Here is a 24,242-nt window from a genome sequence, read left to right on the forward strand (position 1 = left end):
AAATCTCTGTAGAATCTATCATATTCAAAATTATTCTGATGCTGCTGGCTAGCTCAGTATTCAATTGATACAAAGTGGTAGTTAGACTCCTTAGACTACTAAGAGTTTCTTGTGTGATGTTAAGCAAGTTTTTAGTTGAATTAAGTTAAAAACTAAGGCGCAAGCTACATCTAATGGTCTCGCAATACTGGCTGATAAAGAGCATATGGAACCCATCTGCCAAATACTAGCAGTCCAGGAAAAACAGCCACCAATATGACGAGCAGAGTTAGGATATGTAAGGCTAGGAAATCTAGCGTATTAGAAAAAGTTGAGTATATTTGAGTGGAGAAATTAGGGGGGTTCTCGTCGGTCTTGAAAATAAAGACCTATTCCACATTGGTATAAAGAGGCTGAAGGCATTTACTCAGTAATGCGTTCTGCTAACAAAACTCTTTTTGCTCTCCTAAAAATGCTGGTATTAACTGAGCATTGACGAGTGCTAGGGTTAGTTTTTATATTTTACTAATTTTATTTTGCCTTATCGATATTTTCTGCCCCAATAAATAATAAAATTAAATGAATAAAAAAAGATTTAAAAAAATTTTTTGATCTTCTCTTAAAGATGTTACCATCATTAATAAAACATGTATCGAATATAAAACAAAGTGTTTTCTTGGAGTAAAACCTGTTTTATTTCTTATGTTATTTAATATATACCGTAAATTTAATTTGTAGTTTTGGGAGCTAATAAAACATATTTTCCCAAACCTACCGAATGCATAATTTCTTGAACCGATCATTAATTTTTAAATTGCACGCTACTCCAAGCAAATTAACACAGCCGTTTAATGGTTAAAGCAGGAAGTGCGAAATTTGGATTACTTAAGAATGTCGGTAATCAGTTTCAACATCGAAACGTTTCATAGAAAAAATTGGTTTATAGTGAACGAAAATTCATTAAGATGTACTAATATATATTGAGTATTGCTTCAAATGTAATAAAATTGAACTTAGTCTTTTAATATTTTTTAATATTGCAGAACAAGACCAACAATATTTTGCACGATTTATTACCAATAAGATGTTTTCTTTTTAAATATTACACTTAAGTAATGCAAAATGTGATACGTACTTTTTCGGGATCAACAAATTTGGCTTTCTTCTGTTCCAGCTGGTTCTGCGTGGCTTGGATTAACTGCGCCTGCATTTTAGAGATGTCTGCAGATCTTCTTCTGTTCAGTTGATCCGTATTAGAAAGAGATTCTTTAAAGCCCAACTCATCCCCAAGACTGAACCCTGAAAGGAAAAAACATTGAAGTGTGTTATCAAAATGTATATATAGATTCACTAATTGATTAATTAATTAATGATATCTAATAATCTATTGTTTGCTCTATCTTATATCGGTTGTAATCAAGCAAGTTCACATTTTTTAGAAATTAAGTAAGTAGAGTAGCATCCTCATCCATTCACAACCAAGAGGCCACACGTAATCAAATTCTGCTCGCTCGAAATTTGGCGGCACGTTGACCAATTAGGAGCGATGCAGGTTTGTTTTTGTCAGGCCTCTTTGTAGAGAATAGATTTATAGAAATTTTTGCCATTAGTGTTGTCTCTCTTCAGCAGATTTGGAGTATAAAATAAATAAGTGCAGGATTCTTATTTATTTTATCATAGTTGATCGTCCTCATTATATAGAATGTATAGTCAATAATATATATATATAGAAGGGACTGCTTAGTTTGCAATATCCAGTTAGCACTATTGTCATCTCCTTGTTGTGTTTCATGATTTCGTTTCCCAGTGGTGTCGCTGATTTCAGTTCTAGGAACGTTAAACATACATTTCAGCCACTGAATTATTCTTTACAGTCAGGAATTCTGGATCTAAGCTTTCAATACCTGTTAGACCTGTTTGGCATAGGATCTATTCGAGCAGACTTTTTACTGATGCGACAGCTACACATTAGGCTATGGCGATTATAGGTTGGGGTCTTACCGGCAAGGGTGTTCGCTTCCTCATTACGAGCATTACCTGAGTGGCCAGAAACATGCTAAACATGCTAAAGCCTTCAGCCGTTCTTCACCAGTTCCTCCAAAACCACACCTCAGTACAGGCTTGCTCCTTACCTTTTCGTCCGAATTTGAACACAGCGAATACTTACCTAGAAGACAGTAGGTAGCCTGTTCCCCCAGCGTGTAGGCCCTACTATAATATGGGTCCCTTTATCTGCTGCTGCCTGGTGCCATATGAGTCTCGGAGCATTTGTAGTCGACTGTCGCAAATGCCATATAGTCAGTTTCTATCAAAAGGATAGGAGGTTCTGGTACGGCCTGCGACTAGATTTTAGAATGGATAATCTCGCTGGCCCGTACTTCGTAAGGTCCAGAAGCGAAGTTTCAAAGGGTCTAATTCTCTCCACTTGGGTTTGTATTTTTTCTTTTTTTGTTCAGGATCACTAAACAGATGAGAAGATATAGAAACAGACCTTATGTATTACCGAAAGCCCGCCTAGCCCAAATTATGCAAGTGACCTTCTTGATCCTGATATCTGCATGATCGTGTCAGGAGAGTATGGAATTCAGTGTGATGCCTAGAAAGCGTCCTGAATATCGTTCTGTCTGTAATCGTCCTGGAATAAGTAGACTGCACACTGACGTCTCCCAGAGATCCAGTGGGTGTTAAATTTACGTTTCCTTATGAAAAGTTAGAGCTCTGTTTTCTTTGGGTTAATCATTAGCCTCCCCGAGACGCACTATCGGTCTACTATGCCCAGAGCCCTCATTATGGGGGTCATCATAATGTAATTGGCGGCATTCTTTTCCAGGAAAAGAACTATTAGTCGTCAACACAGGCCTGTGTGTACAGATTAGCCTTGTATAAATCGACCATTTGCGCGTTCCACCTTCTTCCCGAGGTGGTGCAAAGCCAGGTCCGTGGATTAGCTAATCTGATGTGCACATTGTTGCACATAAAATCAACTTTCTACCAAGATAGAAGTATTGATCAATTAGCCTCTCTAAGAAGAAAAATGTTAAGGCTTTTGGGTCAGTAAGATTTCGAGTCTGTGTAGTCCTTTCCTCTTTTCATATAAAGATCACTTTAAATTCTTAACATTACTTTGGGACAAAGTTTTGGGCCAAGCAGGAAATAAATAATCTGAATATATGGGAAGTAAGCTTGGGTATATTCTATCTAAGTCCAAAGATTTGAAAAAGGGAAATAACTTGATTGCCCATTCACCCTTTCGTAGGTGATTATTTTCCTAATTGTTTCCTGCTCTGTGTAGATCGAAGGCCGAGGGCTCAAGGAAGATCGAAGGATGAATTGGAGCCTGGAAAGAGAGCTTTTCTCCATTAGTTGTAAATATGCCATCTAGTAGTGACAATGACCCTCCTGCATCAGGGTCCTTGGATACTATCTAAGGATCCAGGGTACTCAGAGGATGTACTCTATCGTCACAGCATCGCTTCCAGTAATGAGTTTTAAGGTCCTGAAGTTCCTATTTTATGTAGCCTTTGAGTCCGAGATAGACGTCTCGTAGTGTTACGGTAATTCTTTCACCAAACATTCTTAGCGTTAGTGGATCTCGATACTAACCTTAGGCCTTTCTCAGGGTGTTTGCTCACTTGACCTCTTTCTTATTGAATATATTTATTAATAAAGAAAGCTTTCGCTATTCTTGGTCTCGATTAATAATTTGTTGGCCACTAGATTATCGATCGGTAAGTTAACTTAAGTTTTATCAATGTCTCTCTTCTAATAAACGGTGGGCTACAGGACTTATTGTACAGCGAAAAGGGAGTTGAGAACCACGAGCAAATAAGGGAGAAGAGAAATGGATGAGTAAAGCAGAATACAAAAGGATAAAGTATAAAGGAGTGCTGAAAGAATGTGGACAGGAATGGATGAGAAGTGATACAGATACCAGCTGCATCTAACGGCATGTTAACTTCGAAAGCTACTGTGAGAAGAGACCATAGAATACGTGAGGAAGAGCTATGACTTAAAGGAAAGAGTAAATAAAGTTGATTGAGGGGAAAGCGAATTTGATTTTCCAGCTCGGGGTGATACCAAAGAAGAATGATGACAATGGCACATGTTTATATTTTGCCATTTTATTATATACCAGATGAATCCTAAGAGTGTCATGGACGAAAAAAAAACTAAAAATCAAAAAGCGTATATTAAACCAAATCAATAGAGCATATCTCGGTTACTATGACCGCATAGCTAGAAGAACAGATGAGATAGAAAAAGACCTAGAGGACGGTCTCTCATCAGGTGGATTAACAGAAATTACAAGATACTCAATGCGAGGCAATATTATATCTAGCACAAAATAGAAATGCATGCAGCAACAAATTTAAACACATACCTAAAATAGTATCACTACACCCTCCAGAGGATAAAAGGACTGAGAAAAAGAATTTCTTTTTTATATTTTTCTTGTTCTTTGCATTTGAAATATTTAGTAACTTTTTGTAAAGCTTCTTGTTTTTACCAGTAGGTGGGACTGTTGTACCTAGCAGGTCTCCTGCTAATTAGACAGCTATTCTCAAATTTCGTATACATATTAGCAACTCCATGTTTGTAACAGTAAAAAAGTAAGTCGTATTTCCACTAACCAATGACGTGCAATAATGGCAAAGTTGTGAAAGTGTCTCAGCTGTTTGGGTTTGGCACCTTTTTTATGAAAAGATTGCATTAGGGTCATACAAAATGCAGCATAAACATTACAAACTGGGTTAGTAAATATCGTGCATTAAAATCGCATTATACATACACCTTCACTCTTTACCTTGACTTTGGGTGTCACAATAATGCTTTGATTGAACTCTAGGTCAATAATAATAATATGACCGACTATAGATCCGGATGTTATTTTATTGCATCAGGTATCAAGGGACTTATTAGCTTAGACTTATTAATATGCATTGAAACGTGTTCTTTAGGTAATTATTTCACAATTTACCAATGAGACATGGTTAATCATCCATATAGTACTACAATAGGTTAAAGTTATTTCTCAATATAAACAAGTAACACACACCAGTAAATCTATCAATAAGATAAATCTTGCAAATACGCACTACATTACCTAGTAATAGAAATGAAGAAGCAATGGAAGAAGCCTCACTAACAAGATAGTAAAGGTTTGAAATTAGAAGTGGAAAAGTAGAAGAAAAGCAACAAAGAATAAAAAAAATATTAAAAATTCTTCTTCTCAGTCTTTTTAGACTCTAGAGGGAGTAGTGATACTATTTTAGGTATGTGCTTGAATTAGTTGCTTCCATACATTTCAATTTTGTACTAGGTGCATTGTCTCGTGCATTGAGTTTCTCGTCATCTCTTTTAATCTCCGTCCTCTAGGTCTTTTTCCTTCAAGTTTTCCCTCAACTACGAGGTTTTCTATCTTACCTGGTTTTCTAGCTATGTTGATGTAATTTTTTTATAGAACAGAGGCATTTCTTCTGTATTTTATCCATGACACTCTTAGGATTCATCTAGTACATAATAAAAAAGGCAAGATCCAAACATGTACTGCTGTCATCATCTGAGACAAGCGACTCCGCGTATCTATTCCAGTAAATAATTTTTCTTCTTTGATCAGTCCCAGAAAATAGCTTTCTCTTCAATCTAGCTTATTCTTTCTTTTTAATATTATAGTTTCATAGGTGTTCTATGGTTCTTCTCATAGCTGTCATTGTGCCTATGCCTTTAATGCAACTGGTCCCTTTTTACATCTGCGTATAACAAAAAAGTTTCCCTAGCTGTATCACTTCTTATCCATTCCCGTCCCCATTCTTTCAGTTCTCTTTTACACTTTATTCTTTTAGTAGGAATTCTGCTTTGCTTTTTCATTTCTTCTCTTCCTCATTTTCTTTAGCCTCACATCTCCCTTCTTGCTATGCAATGAGTCCTGTAGCCCACCATAAGAAGAAAACCTTGATAAAACCTAAGCTAACTTACTAATCGTCTGGTGGCCGAAAACTTATTATCCAAGAATAGAGGATGCTTTCTCCAAAGACTGTCTTTGTATTACTGAAGTAATGGACAGAATAACAATTACTACCATAGAAACTATTCTGAACTTTTTTTTTACGTTCGACATTAGAGAAGGAGACTAGAAATGGGGTACAAAGATGGGTGGATCAGATGGTCGAAAGTAGCCTCAATAAAAGCTCTATCATGTTGATAATACTCAAAATTATGTGGACCTTACTGCAGATGATACTAAGCAAGACTTCTACATTATTTAACAGTTGCACATTATATCATAGATGAAGTTGTTTGTGTGTATTTGTAGAATCTAGGCGATGAACGATTTTTGATGGATCGATTAAGAATAAATGTTAGCACTTTTTAAAAGAGAATTGTTCTTCTTCTGTTTTTGCCAGTAAAATACAAATCATATCATTCTTAATTAAAAGTTTATAACTCATTTATCTTTATTAAAAGCCTTACTGAAGTCTGGGTAGATAGAGTTAGCTGATACACCGGAATCCAAGATTTTCGACTGCGATATAGAAAGCACTCATTAAATACATTTGTTGCTGTGAAAAATTGAGTTTTCAAATATGGAAAACCAGTTGATTGGGTGATAGTTATCCACATCCTCTTTACTTCCTTTATTTTTTCAGGACAAATAAGTGATATAATATAAAATGTGAGCATTAACACACTAACTTCTAAAGAAGATCCAAATAAGATTGCTAAGGAAAATAATAAAATTTTCCAACGGTGCCTGAACCTTTTTTAAAATTGATGCTACAAATTTTATAAGTGCTTATGGTTGTTAATAAGGCTGCTCTTAGCCTTATTGATTTAACACGTGATCTAGATCAAACTGGGTATATTTAGTAATCAGTGCAAGTAATTTTACATAATGGAGACAAATAATGACGTTAACTGGTTTTGATCTACAGAAAGTTATTATTATTCAGGTGTGTATTTATATGAATTCATCAATATCGCATGAATCACCAACAACGCCAATAATATTGGTGAAAACGTACGGAAGATATGGTATAAAACACGAACAAAAAAATGATTCTTACGTACTCGCCAACGATTATGTTCATATTAAAGACGATATAACATTCACCACCTTTCACCGAGAATTAGTATAATATATGAGTTACAATAAATCTTATATGTGCTAAAGGAAAAAACTATAAAATTGGAGCAATGGCTGGTATAATTAATAAAGCGTAGTTCTCCTGTTTTTACCTACGGTTGATTCCGATTTAGGAAGCGTGACTCCCTAAAACGTTTGCTGACTTCTGTATTATTGAGGAAAAACAATAAAGAAGTTTTTTTTTAGTTAATGGCAAGATATCTCCTTATAGGAATTTTAATTTCTGTTATTTCCAAGGAAAAGAAGATGAAAATTAACGTGGAAATGAAAACGATAGATTTTTTTCATCAAATAACACATTTTTGGAGATATTTAAGGAGATGATGAAGTGGAGGAAATAATCTAATTTATTATGCTGTTAAAATCTAGCATCAGCTCTATGTGCAATGACAAGAATAAGTATTTAACTAGTCTAGAATTGCATTTTTGAAATTTTCTCATTTTAAAATTTTTATATAACTCATCTTTAGGCTCTATAGGAGAACCAATACCTGCTGCTGGTGATAAAGAAGTTGCTCACTTCTGCTATCGAGCTGTTCATATTTTAGTTGGTGATTAGGTTAACGGTTTTTTTGAATGACACTTGCGATACGATGAAATTAGGGCTGTCTAATGGTATTGGCAACTAAATGCTTGTTAAGTAAAAACGAAATTCATATTGAATAATTATATAATATAAACGTAAGAAATTGTATTTATGGCATCGGCAAACCTACCTTATATTAATTGATCAATTTTGAGCAATTTTGAAATGCATAAATTATATTGATGTAGTATATGTGGTACCACCAAAATTATAAATTAAAATATTAATTTTTTTAGGATATTTTTTTTTAATTATGATTCTAGATTAGGATTTTTCAATTTAATAAAGTAAATAGCATGTTACAGCTAAAGCATGCTTGTCAAACTAATTAACCTTTATTATCTCGCTTCATTACATATTAATAGCGCCATTCGCATTTCATTTTTTTACGATTATAGGTTTTCACTTATGACCACATTTTCTAACTGAAAATATACTTTGCATTTAAATTTCAAGGTTAATTGCATTAAATAATTTTTTAGAAAGCAGCCGCTTATTGGTATAGTTAATGATAAATTTATTCTTCTAAGAATTCCATTTATTTAGCTGTAAGAATTTTACTACTGACTAAAGACATTAAATCCAAGAGCCTAGCTATTTTGATTGCAAATGAGAGTGCGAGAGTACAAGTTATATATTTGCTCCTTGGCAACGTTGCATATTATTGATTCGATCATAGCAATGTTTGCTTTAATTCTCTTACATGGAAAATTTTCCAATAGTACCAAAAGGACAGTTTCGTATGTAGTACGTAGTACGTAGTACGTAGTTTATCTACGCGAGAAAAACATATTTTTTTGGAAAACTTATGATATACATTTCGTCGTCTTTTTTGGACTGTGGGTATTAATCAGCCAAGTTTTTTTTGTCCTTTTCTTTCCAAACCCTCGTCTGCCTCTTCGTAGTGATCCATAAAACGCATCCTTTTGACGTATTTGACTTACTTTCGACATCGGTTATGTCATTGTGAAGTTAAAATAAGCTCGTCATTATGATCATATCTTTACCAAAATGACATATGTGATCAAGATCATAACCTAAAGTGTTGTTAAGAAACCTATTTTAAAATACCAAAACAGACCCTATCACTTTTCTTCATAGACATTATGTCTCTTAATCAACATTTATTTCGTCAACTTCTGACTCATATTTGATGTACTGGTGATCCTATGTTATCGTAAAGTCAAGAAAACACACGTAAGATCATCTTTGGCTCGTCATTCAAGTGACTATGTTGTTTTAGGAAAACATTTACGAGACGTCTTAAGTAAAAGATATCTTGATAGTAATGGTGTGGCCAGCTAATGTAGCATTAAATGATATAAAAATGCAAAATATACTTGGTCATTTATGGAACAGCTACTGCCTCATCGAGAGTTACCAAAGGCCAATATCCTTGGAAAAGCCAATAAGGCACTATGGTCTGATAGATTTTATATTATCCAGATAAATAAAACCAGCGCGCGTGAGTGCTTAATTTTACTCGATGATCCAGTTTAACGCTCTAATACAAGTTTTCTTTGCTTAGAAAGAAAGAAAGATCAGTGAACTGAAGAATAGCTGTTTGTGTTGATGTATTTGGAAAAATATGAGAGAGTTATTGGGAAAAATTGGATTTTTTTCTGTACCTGTTAGGATTTCATTATTCCCACTACTTCAGTTGATTAGGAACGATAGGTTTCAACAAAAAGTTTTGAGGGTATATTCCTTGTATTTCATTAGGTATTTTTATTATTTTTAGTAGGTCAGGTACTATTTTCAATTAATTTGTCATGTTTCAAGATCCTTAGTGATTGCAGGGCCTGGACTACTGGAATTTCCAATACCTGAATAAATATAGTCCAAGTGTATTTATCCTAATTATTGAAAAATTTATACACCATTGCTTATTCTGCTTATTAATCACGATACGATTACGTTAAAAGTAGACAGCGTTGTCATTATACTGCCTAAAGCGTAATGGTTCACAGCCCAACCTGTATAGTCGAGGAAAAGCGGTGTTGCCATAGGTTGAGTAAAGGTTATATATATCAGTAGTATTTTTTACTAATGAAGCTTATGAACAATAAGATGAGGTAGCAAGGTGCATACTAAAATCACAATAAAATAATAAAACTACAAAGTGCAAAAGATGTATAGAAATTAGTATGAATGAGTGCCATATACCGATGTGTTAAAATACGGATGAAAAGGTAATAGAGGAAAGATTTACCCACCCAGCCCGATATGAGCTTTCACACCACCAAGATTTCTAACTCGAAATAGTCCACTTTTCTTAAAAGCACAGTTCAGTGTGAATCCAAAATCCGATTCCAAAACACAGGTCGGATGAACTTGTTGCAATATACCGCCTGAAATTAAATGTTTATATTTTTAATTACAACATAATATATACATGTACCTATATATACAAACGAATAAAGTGGTGCGATTAGTTTAATCTATAGTAAAAGGGAATATATACAGGGTTAAGTCAAATAGGTGCCTTAATCTAGTTCTTTATGATTTTTTGGAAATCTTTGGTTGGTCCTACAGCAACACATCGAAATTTTATTCGATAAACTTCTAGTTTGTTTCAATAGTCTATGGTTACTTTTATTTGGTTTCAAATAGTGTTAAAGAAGGCATTTTTTCAATTTACTGTAATAAACTTCTCATTTTTTAGGTTTATTTCCTAAGGAATAAATACGGATCAAAAGATTATTAATATACAAAATTTAAACACTAAATAATAAAATTAGTTTTCTTCGTATTCTGATACTAATTCGTTCAATTTTACTTTAATAACTGTATTTTCTCTTTCTTCCTTTATTTATTGTGTAAAATATATTTTATTTAAAAGACTTTGTATCTCTTGTAAGGGATTCGCAATATTATAATCATTTTTATTTTTCGCTTATTTATTTATGATCTTCTCGAGTACCTTGGGAAATTGAGATTCTCTTATATTCATTAAATTCTTATTACAATGTCAGTTTCTTATTATATGTCTTAATGAGTTTTTGTTGGTTCTACAGCAATGAATTAAAAATGTATTCGTTAAAACTCGGTTCTTCTGGTACTTGTTTATCTATATATAATCTTTATATTTCTTTATTTATTTGCGATGTCTTATTTGCGGGAAAATTTAATTGTATTAAATTATTTATTAAACTGAATTAGTAAAAAAATATTTTTTTGAATAAAATTCTTAGTTTTTATTTTTTTTCAGATTTATTACATGGTTTATAATAGAAATGCTTTTTTAAAATAATTTTTTTTGGGCAAATATTATTCAATAACAAACATTTTGGCGCCTAAATATGTACAAAATAAATTTTCATTTTATTCTAACGTTTATTGGTGAAAATCTGTTTTATTTCAATGGCTATATAATTCCTAAAGATTTCATTTATTAATTGTTTTTCATACATTTTTTGTTCGTTTGTTTGAGTTCGTAAGTTGAGTTTGTTTATAATCTTGAACCCATAATTGAAAACTGATAATTATTTTTGGAAATGTTATACTTTTTAGTGAATTTATTCCATAAATTTAATGAATAATAAACATTTTCAAGCTATATTCGCAATTTTCTTGATCTTTATTTAATGGCTGGGTTTTTGTATCTTTTTTCTTTTTTTATTAAAAACAATCAACCAGATCAAAAAAATAATTGTTTATGTTTTGAAACTTATTCAGTAAAATATATTTTATTTCATCATATACTTGTTAAGGAATTTGTTAAATTGTAATATTTTATATTTTTGGGTAATTTATTCATGATATTCACATGTAATATATGTAATATGTAGGCCATCAATTATTATAACCATGAATCTTGGCACCATTTAAAATTGAGTCTTCAAGAAATGTATTCATTTTGTAGCTACATATTTGTTGTTTATAAAATATAATAAAGAATTTATTTGTTATACATTTAACGACTGGAATTTTGTTTGAGAAGAAATAAGCGTATCCAAGAGAGCATAACAAAAAAAAGGAAAAGTGAGCTTAACACAAAAAAGGCTCACCCATGCTCTTAAATAGACTAGTTATTAGCTATTTATGTATCAGGGCATTGTAAGGACGATAATGCCCGGAAGGTGGAAATAGTAGGTTTTCGCCCGATAACTGAAAGGAAAAGAATATAGCGTCAAAGGACTGGCTATTTAGGTTTTTAAAAAGGCACCAGACCTTGTTAGTCAGGACACCTGAGGCTACTAGCATAGGCCGTGCTACTGCCTTTAATCGCCATAATGTGTTACAATTTTTCAATAACCTTGGCCAAGTTTACGATAAATATAAATTCCAGCTTCAAGATGTCTATAATATGGATGAGACTGGACTTACTACTGTCCAAAAGCCTACAAAAATCATAGCAAAAAAAGGAACTAAGCAAGTAGAGGCCATCACTTCTGGGGAAAGAGGTCAACTTGTAACCATGGCATTAGCAGTCAACGCAAATGGCAACTTTGTTCCTCCGTTTTTAATAATCCCACGGAAGAAATTCAAGGATTTTATGATAGCAAATGGGCCTCCAGGTTGCGTTGGCGCATCACATTCTTCCGGATGGATGACTTGCGAAAATTTTTTATTGTTTATGAAACATTTCGTCCAGTTTGTCCGATGCAGCAAAGAGAAACCTGTATTGATGGTCTTAGATAATCATGACTCCCATTTGTCGATCCCCGTATTAAATTTTTGCAAAGCAAATGAGGTCGTCCTTGTCAGTTTCCCGCCACATACGTCCCATAAGCTTCAGCCCCTTGATAGGACTGTGTTTGGCCCACTTAAAAGATATTTTAATAGTGCTGCAGATGGATGGTTAAGATCTAACCCAGGTAAAGTCATGAGCATCTATGATATACCTACCGTTTTAAAAGATTCGTTTTCCCTTGGTGTTTCACCTCACAACATACAGAAGGGGTTTAATGTAACTGGAATTTGGCCATGGAATACAACAGAGACGTATTTCAAGATGATGAATTCTTACCAGCAGAAGTAACAAACAGGCCATTGCCGGAAATTAATAACACAACAGTGGAATTGGAACCTACAACAACTGCAGAAACTCAAATCGAAAAACACAGGACGCCATATCCACAGCCTTCTACAAGCTCCGCCTGTAACCCAGTGATACATAGACCTTTTGACACAGAAGTAGCTCATTTAACGCCCGAAGAACTCAAACCTTACCCAAAAGCAATGGCAAGAAAATTGAAAGGAGGTCGTAAGAAAAGAGTTTCTGTAATTTTGACAGACACGCCGATTAAATCGGCTTTAGAGGCTTTAGAAAAGCAAAACAAAGAAAAAAAAAATGTGGGAGCAACTAAAAGAACAATATGAGTCAACAAGTGGAAAAAAGAAAAAAGGGCAATCTAAGGAAAAAAATATTTTAACAAAAGAAAAATCAGACTCTGAGAGCTCGGAAGAGGAGTCGACGTGTCTAATTTGTTTAACTCCATTTTCCGAATCGAGAAACGAACAGTGGATCCAATGCACTGCTTGTAAAAGATGGGCACATGTTGCTTGTGGCGACGATAATGATGTTTATGTTTGTATTCACTGTTGCTCCGATACGGACTAGTTTAAGCTGTTTGATTTTATTATATTTTGAGCACTTTTATTTCTTTTGTGTAACTGTTTTTTGAAATGTTCCTTGACAATAAATGTTAATTCCACGTCATTTAGTTTTTCCTTTACCTTAGTTTGTCCTGTAACATCTTACCCCATTGACTGTAACAATTTACCCTGTGGAGGGGCATGTTCTTACAATTTACAAAATAAATTATAATCATAATTATAAACCCATTTAATATGTTTTTAATATATTATTATTGATATCATACGAGCAAATATGTATACTAACTCAACTAAGTAATAAGCTTCGTCTGAAAGATACACTATTGAAAAAATAAGTTACGGGAATGAAATTTGTAACAACGTGCCCCCTTCTCCCCTACAATGCTTTATATTTTACCTAAAAATTGATTTTTATGAACAAAAATAATTTTAATATTAATTAAAAAAAAGGTCTACCTGTACAGAAATTTATCAAGTGACTTGCAGTGATTATTGAAGTTTGACTTTGATGTTTCTGTCAGTTAGTCAGTTGGCATTTTTTGTTTAAATATTTGCTTAAAATGGAAGAAATAATACAAAATATAAGAGAAAAGGTCATAAAAGCGACCGAAAATCTTTTGCCAGTTAAATCAAGGCAACAGTATGATCGGGAGTATGGCATATTTGGTATTTGGAAAGATGCCAACGCAATTGTTCAAATAACCGAAACCGTTCTAATGGCATATTTTCAGGAACTGGTAAGTTATTGAATTTATTTTAATAGGAACATATGTTTAACAAATTTTAATATTTTTAGTCGGAAAAATACAGTCCGAGCTCTCTCGGGACCAAGTATTCTACCCTAAGATCTACGTTAATGGTCTATAAAAATATAGACATCTCGCAATACCATCGTCTCATATCTTTTTTAAAAGTTAAGTCGAAAGGATGTGTCCCAAAGAAGTCTAAAGTTTTGGAAGGAGAACAAATAATAAAATTTATTAAGAAGGCTCCTGATGATATCTACTTGGTACACAAAGTAATATTGGTAATGGGTGTTTTTGGAGGTTTAAGACGAGATGAGTTGGTCAATGACCATTGATGATATTCAAGATAGAGGAACGATCTTGGTTATAAAGGTACCAGAAACTAAGACTTTAACTTGAAAAAGTTTTACTATCATTGAAGAAGATTTAGGCGCTTTAAATTTAATAAAAAAGTACGCAGTATTAAGACCAGCTGGAATAAAGGAGCGAAGATTCTTTCTTACCTATAGAAAGAGTCGCTGTACAGTACAACCTGTTGGAAAAAATACCATAAGAAGCGTCCCAACATTGATCGCAAAATTTTTAAAACTGGATAATGCAGAAGCTTATACCAACTACTTTGGAATGTTAAAACAACATGGGAAATGGAAAAACTCTTCAGTAGCTGAAGGATATATAGAAGAAAGTATTTCATCCAAAAATAAAGTAGCCAAAATGATTGCCAATTCAGTTAATTCCGAGGTTAATTCCGTATCGACTATTGAAAATTCTTTAATGGACAATTTACAAACTATACGAAATAGCGTTAGTGCTGCCACCTCTACCATCACAAAAAACACCGACCATTCTATAGTGGGATCAGCTACATTTTCCGGGACATTTCAAAATTGTAATTTTTATTTTGGAAATAAAGCTTAATTTTTAGTATTTAAAGAAAAATTTTTTGTATAAAATGGATGTTTATTCTTTATTATGAGAGAAATAAAATTGGATAAGCAATAAAATTTCCGGGCATTATCATAATGCTCGCTTATAATGCCCTAGGTGTGATAGCAGTATTATTGCTACCATAACATATTCCATTTCTAAGGTTTTATAAGTCAATAATAGATAGGTAAAACATAAAGTAATTTTTATTTTAAGTTATGTTTTTAAAATTAATTTCTGTAAGAAATGTACTCGTTAAAATTGCATATGTAAAAAAATGCGTTGCTAATTTTTATACATTTTACTTCTGTATTTTATCCTAACCTTTATGCGTTAAAAGACTTTTTATTTAAACGACTATATATTTCTACTAAGGGATTCGTTATATTATAATAATTTTAACCTTTAGGTAATTTAAGGTATAATACATGTAATATGTAGGTCACCATAAATCATAACCATTAATCTTGTCATCTTTGGACATTATTTTCCTATCTTTAAAAAAAAAATGTATTCGTTAAAATAACACATGACTAAAGTTTTCATTTTTGTCAGGTAAATTAATTATTACATTCACCATGACTCATTATATTCATTATAAATTCATTAAAATCCTATTTTACCGTATTTCGTGTTGTTATTCACACTTCCCAAATTAATTTCTATGGTAAATTTATTCGTTAAAATACATCTTATTTAAATGACTATGTATTTCTACTAAGGGATTCGTTTAATTTTCATTTTTAGGTAATTTATTGTATAATACTTGTAATATGTGGGTCACCACTAATCATAACCATGAATCTTGGCACAATTAGACATTGTTTTTCTTTATTTTTTAACGAATTTATTCATTAAAATAACACATGACTAAAGTTTTAATTTTTTTTAGGTAAATTAATTATTACGATGTCTCATATTGTTATTATATTTCTACTCATTAAAATCCTGTTTTGCTTTAGAATTTCTTGTTGTTATTTACACTTTCTAAATTAATTTCTGTGATAAATTTATTCGTTAAAATATTTTTTATTTAAATAATAATGTATTTCTACTAAGGGATTCGTTATAATTAAATAATTTTTAGTTTTAGGTTATTTATTGTATAAGTCACCATTAATCATAAATTTTGTTTTATATATTTCTTCGTAATTTAATTGTTAAAATTCTAATGGCGTAATATTGACCCTGGAATGTGTAAAATAGAAATTTTACAATGATTATATTAAGTATAATATATCAATTTCTTAAAATACTTTCTAGACAGTAAAAGTAATTAGTAAAATTAGTAAAGTAACCTTGCGATTTTTTTGTCAGGTTATTTGAAATAATTGGTGTATCATGATGAAGTAGTAAATACTCTGGAAGAACTTCAGGATCGCATTAAAAATTCTTCTCATTTAATTTATGGACACCAGGAATTTATAAAGGATCGCCGAGCAAGATTGTGAGTTAATCGAAAAAATGGGGACAATTTTGAACAATTTTTATAAAAACGGTAACCATTCAACTAAATAAAGATTCTAAAAAATCAAGTAAAGTAACTCTCTATCCTAAAAATATCTTATTATGCAACTTTTATATAGGCGATTTTTGGTATATCAACTTCTTTTGATAAGTCCTACAAGCAGTTAAAATAAGTGACTCAATATACACACCCCACAAAAATTATCGCATCACTTTATTTCTTAAATATTTTAAATTTTTTGCCTGTTTTTTAAAATTTTATTGATATTGATAATTAAATCACCAAATAATACGACTTTTGCAACATTTATTTTAAATCAGTTCAATCTACAGAGGACAAACATTTTGATTTACCAAAACATACAAAAATTTAAAAAAATGTAGGGGAAACTGGCCTAAAATGACATACCCTAAACAAAAGCTTCCACAAAACTTAGAAATATTTATTGATGACCATTCATTTCAAGTTCAGTGAGTTCGTTAGTTTATGCCAGTTCCCATGGAAGGGAAAAACCTTTAATTTTTTTCACTTTAAAATATTGATGCCAAATTTAAAAAAAAATGTGCAGTGTGTCATTTTAGGCTTATACTTGGGCAAAATGACATACACCTTTTTATAGAAAATGTTGCAAATAAATATTGAAAAAACCTTTATTATGAAATACAAAAATATAATGCTTTGGTCACTCACGAAAAAACAAATGCCAATTCAGTTACAAAGTTCGCAACTAAAAAACTTAGTGCGACGGGAGACCCCTGCGCATTCTGCGTGACTCCACTTTTTACATTTTTGACACCGCAGCCAAAGCTCGCCTGATTTTGACTGGGAATAAAGGCTATTGCAATAGATACACGCAGCATCTTCATCATCATCTTCAACCTCAGCAAATGGATCTTCATTTTTTTTTCTTCATCATCGGTCCACAATTTGACTTTAACCTGTTTACGTTTTGCACGTCGCTCCAAGACTAAACGTTTCTCTTCTTCTTTCGCCTTGAGTTCTTCCATGTTAGGTGTAGATGTTAGCACAACCGTTCCCTGTCTTTTCCGATTTGTTCGTTTAAAAGATGCTGATACCTTGGGTATTGGAATGATGCTTTCCACGGAAAGCCGACTACTGTCTAGTATATTATCTTCTTCTTCATTTGGAGTTATATAGGATGGTCCAGGTCTGTCCCTGTCGGCTTGTGATGGTGGAGGGGATGTGTTTGGATGAGGTCCTTGGTGGTCTCGTGTTTGTAATTCGGGATCATTTTGTTCAGGGATGGCGGTTGTTAATGACGCAGCGAACATCCAGTCGGGAAAAAACATTGGCGTTAAACGGATGGATTCCTGTTTTTTTGAACCCACTAACGGCATTTTCCATAGTTGCACTGCGTTCATAGGCTTCAGAAAATAGCTTTCCTACTTGAAAAGGAGATACAGTGCGACCTGGATTATTTTTGAGCCACTTTGCTTGATTATAATAGGCAGATAGAGGACCAAAAAATGACACATCCAGGGGTTGTAATCGGTGTGTGCAGTGCGGAGGAAAGCAAATCATTAGGACACCATTTTCTTTAGCCAACGTAATAACTTCCAATTGTTTGTAGCTAACGTGACCATCAATCAGTAAGAGGGTTTTGTTATTTTGAGATGAATGTGTAAACTTTATAAAATGTTTCAGCCACTTACAAAACAGGTCACCTGTCATCCAGCCCGATTCTTGACACAAGCCCAATGTCCCAGCTGGTGCGTCATCAATTAATTCTGGCTTCCATTTTTTTCGAGAAAAAATCAGAGCCGGTGGCACAAAATTACCTATTGGATTCATAGTACAAACTACAGAAGTGTTTGCCCCCCGTTCTGCACTTGTAATGGCACCAACCTGTATTCTTCCCTTTGTGGCCATAATTTTTTGCGGACGTTGAACCGTAGAAAGCGCAGACTCGTCAACATTGTAGATACGGTCAAAGGTTATGTTATGTTCCGCTACTGTATGTTCCAATAAATTGAAAAATTTTTCAACTTGCGGCTTATTGAAACCCCGCGCACGAGCCGCTGAAGTGGCTTCCGGTGTTCTAAGTGAAATGTCAGGATTGCGCCCCCTAAAGCCCACAAGCCAATCCCAGCCAGCCTTTTTCTTAATCCTGTTAAATATGTGGGGTAACTTCTTCCTTTCAGCTAATTCAAATGCCAATTGCCTGACCTCTGTTGTGTTCAGGCCAAACATGCATGTTTCCAATTTCTTAATATGTTGCACTATCTCGCGTTCAAGTTCTGCAGAAAATGTAGATCCATAACGACCCAAGCTTTTTTGAGAACTTTTTATTCTTTTATTTTTATCCTGTGCCCTTCGTCTAAGGGTTGCTTGCGGTACACCATATCTTTTAGACGCCGCCAACCAGCCCAGAACACCGTTTTGGACTGCTTTAATAGCTTCGTTCATGCTTGCCTCACCCCATTTTTGACGCGTCGATTTACGCGTATACTTTCCAACCATATTATCTGAAATCATAAAAACATAGGTATAGGTTTCAGCCTAATGCCTATGTCGTTTTACACCAACACTGTGTATGTTATTTTACCCAAAGAATAAGTGTGTTAGAAACGACCCAAATACTTATTAAAAACACAAAAAAAAACCGGGGTTAAATCATCAAAATAAAGAAAAAGAACTATTTTTTTACCTGGACTAACCGTACTTAGGCTTATTGTACCTCATCAAGTGATATCGAGAGATTAGGAAACCACAGAACAATGTTTTCAGGTTCGGAAAAAGTTTCTTTCGGTATTTCTTAAAAACACGTGTATTCTGCCCCGCAGAGTACTGAGGTCACAGCTGCAAACCAATTACATTTTGTCATTTGCGACAGCGTTGCCACGTCTCAAATTAGAGAAGTGGCCGATATGCCATTTTACCTTAGTATGACATTTTAGGCCAGTTTCCCCTACAAAACATGTATACAAAAAAATGGCGTGTGTTACCGCCCCTGGCTCTAATTACAGCTTCCATTCGTCTTCGAAGGCTTCTAAACAGGTTCTGAAGGTATTCTTGCGGCACGTTTGCCCAGAAGTCAAAAAGAACATTTTGAAGATCATCTAGTGTTCTTATTGGTGCTGGATGTTGCTGAATTTGCCATCCTAGATGATCCCAGACATGTTCTATCGGATTAAGGTCCGGGCTACGTGCAGGCCAATTTAGGGTGGGTATCTCGACCTCTTCTAAGTATTGCCGAACAACTCTAGCAGCGTGTGGACGAGCATTATCATGCATTAGCACAGAATTATCACCGATATATGGCATATAGGGCACTACATGGGGTTCTAGGATATCGGTTATGTACCTGTCAGCATTTTTTGTCTTCCATCATTCACTGGTACTAGCTCCGTGCAACCCTCAAAAGAAATTCCTCCCCAAACCATGATAGAGCCATCACTAAAGCTTTCAGTTTGACAAAAATTAACCTGATCGTGCTGTTCACACATCGCCTATATACTGGTACACGCCTATCTGATGAATTTAGGCAAAATCTTGATTCATCCGTGAATAAAATATTGGACCAATCTTGAATATTCCAATTTGCGTGTTCTCTAGCAAATTGCAATCTTGCTACTCGATGTTCTCTGGTAAGACGTGGACCTCTAGCTGGCACTCTGGCTCGTAAACCTGCTTCTCTCAGCCTATTTCGAACTGTCTGTAGGCTTATTCGGACATTACGAGCAGCCAACAGATCTGTTTGCAGTCTTCTAGAGGTGGTATGCCTAATTCTTAAAGCCATTAACCTTAAGTAACGATCATTTACTGCCGAAGTTACCCTTCTGCGGCCTTGTCCGGGTCATCTGGATAGTTGTCCTGTTTCTTGATAGCGATTAACAACTCTGGATATGGTGCGTTGTTGAACTCCCATTATCCGAGCGACGTATCTTTGACTGCGGCCATCTTCTATGAGCGCAATGATTCAAGCGGCTTCTTTATTAGTCACATGTCTTGTTAAACGTTCAGGCACATCCATTATTAACAATAAATTTAAATTTTCACTTTAGAATAACACTATTTGCTTAGAACGTTTTCGATCTCAATGCATTCGCCAACACAGGAATAATCTACGCGAGCATTTTTGCTTCAAAAAAATATGTAAGAAATCATTTTTTGTCCATGATAAGAAACCAAAAATATCTTTCAAGTTAATACATATACAGATTGTCCCAAAAAATTGTTGCGATAATTTTTGTGGGGTGTGTAATATCACATCTACATCACTTTCCTATTCAACTTCCATTCGTTAAGATCCTACTATGCCTCAGCATTTCTTGACATTTTAATCTATTTTAGGACTATTTTGTTATATTTTTTATTAAATAGTATTCTTGTTAAAACCAATAAATCTTCCTAAAGTAACGGCAGCCTGACGGCATCTATTAAGGTGGAAACCAGTTATAAGTTATGCGATTAAATCATTATACATATGTAGCATTCCGAATGATGTAGCGTAAAATGGCTCATGAAAGCTACCTTATATCATCTGGTTAAGGCATTTCTCTTAGAAACGAGAAAAATGTTCTTAGTTAGAATAACATAATCGTCATAAATTTCCTCATATTGATTTTTGCTGAATAACATGGTATATCAGGGAAAATTAATTCATTATCTACTTAAAATCTTTGTAGCATATCCTAGGGCATTCCTAGGATATTCCAGGATCAAACACTCCTGGATTAATCTGCTTAAAAGTTCCTATAATAACCCCAATGACTCTTTAAGCGATCTATTCATCTAAAGCGGAAACAATCCAAACGCTCCTGGTTTCATTAAGCAAATTTAGATGCTAGGACTTTCTATCAAACACAGTCGATCGTACTTGTCAAATCAATTGTGATAACGAAATATTTTAATTCTTAACAAAATTATTTTTTTTCTATAAAAAAAAATATAATATATTCTAATAAACTAAATTCGTCTCAAGCAGTGCTCTCGAGCGATTTCAGCTTAACTAAATTATCATAAAATTTATTATTGTAACATCCTAAATAGAAAATGAAAAGAAAAATGAACCTTCAAACAGAAATAAATACTAAAAAATCGTCGAGTTTTTTAATCCGGACCTGTACAGCTAAACACTTGCGAACAAGCGAAAGTGTGAGTATTAGTCCGGTAACGATTTTCACAAATTGAATTTTTTTGTTCAAAATTGGTTTTATACATACGCTTGGTTGGGTTCCATGCAAAATGTTTTAAATTTCTAAGTGTACAAGTTAAGTATACAGCACATAAACGTCTAAACTATGCCAGTCAAAGCAAACAGATGATCGTTAAGTATACTTTAACATAGTTGTTATTAACCATACAAGGTATGGACGATTCATGGTGGAAAGAGGTATTTAAGAGAGTGCATGTAGATGTAACTTTTTTGCAAAAAAATACGTAAAACGTTAGGAATCGGACCTTCTTCAGTTTGGACTATGGCTTAAGAGACACTTTTTGTGAGACACTCTCAATTTTTTTATTTGATTGGATTTTTTCTATTGTTTTCAAAATTAACAGAGTATATAAATTGAAATTTTCCACCCGTCGATTCTGTTGGTAGTAAATGACACTGTTCTTGACAATTGTTCTATCTTTGCCAAGTTGCATTTATTTATTTGCATTTTGTCTTTAAACTTTGGACTTAATTGAAATTTTTTAACGTGAATATTTATTTATTCAGAAAAAACTAAGTAGGAATTGATACATACAATATTTTAGTTCAAGCAAAATATGTAAAATCCAGCAACGATGCATATGTTATGGTTGATACAGGATGTCTCTAAAAAGTCTTTACACTTCCACATTATTTATACCAAAATTTAGGAGTAATTATAAGTAAGTTAAGACTAAAATTACAATTTGAAAATCGTCTTTCTTGAATAATTCAACCACTGCCTATATTATTTTGCCGACATTTGGTACAATAACTTTATGGGGAAATTCAAATGGGCATTGATAACTGCTTAATGTTTGCTTGTTGTATTACACTAATGAAGGTCATGTATAAAACTCACATGAACGAACTTATTTGCTGAGAAAAAAACGTACTTTTTATAAGAGGATTTGTCTATAAAATATTAATTACACTTATATATAAATACTCTTTTAATAACCCATTGCTTTTTGAACCATAACACACTTTATTAACAACAATCTTAAAGTATAGGTAAAGATAATATATTTTCTTTGATCTGACCAGAATAGTTTAGTCAATTAAATGCTGTATAAATTTTGAAAATTTTCTACGTAAGAAAACAACCAATTTTTCAGGAAAATCGAACTTTTGACAGTAATTAAATAAATATAATAATCCACTTGTAAAAATCTTTACCGGGCTAATATTTAAGCTTTCGCTTGTTTGCAGGTATTCAGCTTTACAGGTCCGGATTTAATATATTTGATATTTATTTCTGCTTGAAGATCTTTATATTATATTTAGGATGTCAGTTACAATGTGATTTGATCACACATGATTTTTTATGTCTATCTAAAGAAAAAGCCAAACAAATTGCCGTTTAATTAATACGGTTGATCAAAATATTTAGATTTGCTTAATGTTTAGTCGTTTTTGATCTTATTTTTGTCGTATAAGTAGTTTTTAGCATTAGTCACTACTACTTTTAGTCGACCCTTTTTTATACAAAGCTATAAAATCAGTTGGTAGTAATAACAGTAGTATAGGTAAGCTTAAAATCTCGAAAAATTCGTTTAAAAAATATTAGCAAAAAGCCATCTTTAATATGTTCCAACAACTTAAAAATTAACAACGATACAATTTTTAACTAGATCCATGAGTTTTTTGTCTTATAGTATCTTAGAGATGCTAGCAGAAAATATCATTTCCATTTCTTTCCCCACATCTGCTTGGTAGAAGGTCTCAGATCTCCCTCCTTATAACCACAACGTTAATGATACCATAACTTCTGCGGAAAAGTACAGCGACAATAGTCACACCTAAGAGAATTGATCTGGACGTGGACCAAATATGTAAAGTAATAAAAAACGCCATCCGTTATAGAAAAACAACAACAAAAAACAGTCTGGTGGAACCTAGAGAACCTAATTGAGATGAGAATGTTATTCAACAAACCCAAGCAAAGCTAAGATTGAAACAATACACGGGAGCAATTATGCGAGGAAATTACAAGAGCATACAGGATCCCCACCAGTGAGGGTCTACCAAACGAACTCGACCGTCTAAAGAAAACCGATTGGTTCTCACAAAATCTACGGCACAGAGCTAGGAATAACTTAGGCAGTTGTTAGTTAATTAAACAAAATAGGTCAATAATTGTCTTCAAAGAAAAACAAGTCTAATTGAAAAATAGCCAATAATATAATTAACCATGTGACTACCAAATGGGCGCTATATGAATTTTAACCATAAAAACTACCAGGCCCACATGAGATTTACCGATTAATGCTCCAGAAGGGTGAAACAACTCTACTAGCAAACTTCAACTTAAAATAGATTGATATATATATGGGGCAAAGTCCCAACACAATATCCACTTGGCCCCTATATAATATGCATACCGGACATAAAAGTCTGCAGAAACAGCCCTGGATAACCTAAATAGACTTCTGTCTAAGTCACTTGATGACAAAGGAATATCCCAACCATGTCACTCCTTGAGGCGCTTACGCGAAGGAGCATTCCATCCACTCTTTGCAACTGGATTATAATTTGAACCTTAGGAAAAGATACAGGAAAAGCGTGGCTACTGGCTATCCCCAAGGAGAGGTTTCATCGCCACTATACTAGTCAATTCGCGTAAATGACTTACTAATAAAAATAATAAAGAAAAAAATGCATTGCTTGGG

The 24,242-nt window shown here is 33.5% G+C and overlaps 1 protein-coding gene across 2 annotated transcripts in view; it reads right to left on the reverse strand.

The window, feature by feature from the left end:
* LOC126748301 (uncharacterized) overlaps positions 1–24,242 on the reverse strand; it is a 68,161-nt gene that overhangs the window by 24,649 nt on the left and 19,270 nt on the right. Inside the window, exons 2-3 of one of the 2 annotated variants that reach the window (XM_050457433.1) lie at positions 9,926–10,060; positions 1,115–1,278 (exon numbers count right to left, since the gene is read on the reverse strand). In XM_050457433.1, coding sequence (XP_050313390.1) covers positions 1,115–1,278; positions 9,926–10,060 — 299 coding nt within the window. The remainder of the gene's footprint in view (positions 1–1,114; positions 1,279–9,925; positions 10,061–24,242) is intronic. The other variant, XM_050457434.1, reaches the window with a different exon arrangement.

Source organism: Anthonomus grandis, chromosome 22 (genome assembly GCF_022605725.1).
Source record: "Anthonomus grandis grandis chromosome 22, icAntGran1.3, whole genome shotgun sequence".
Lineage (NCBI taxonomy): Eukaryota > Metazoa > Arthropoda > Insecta > Coleoptera > Curculionidae > Anthonomus > Anthonomus grandis.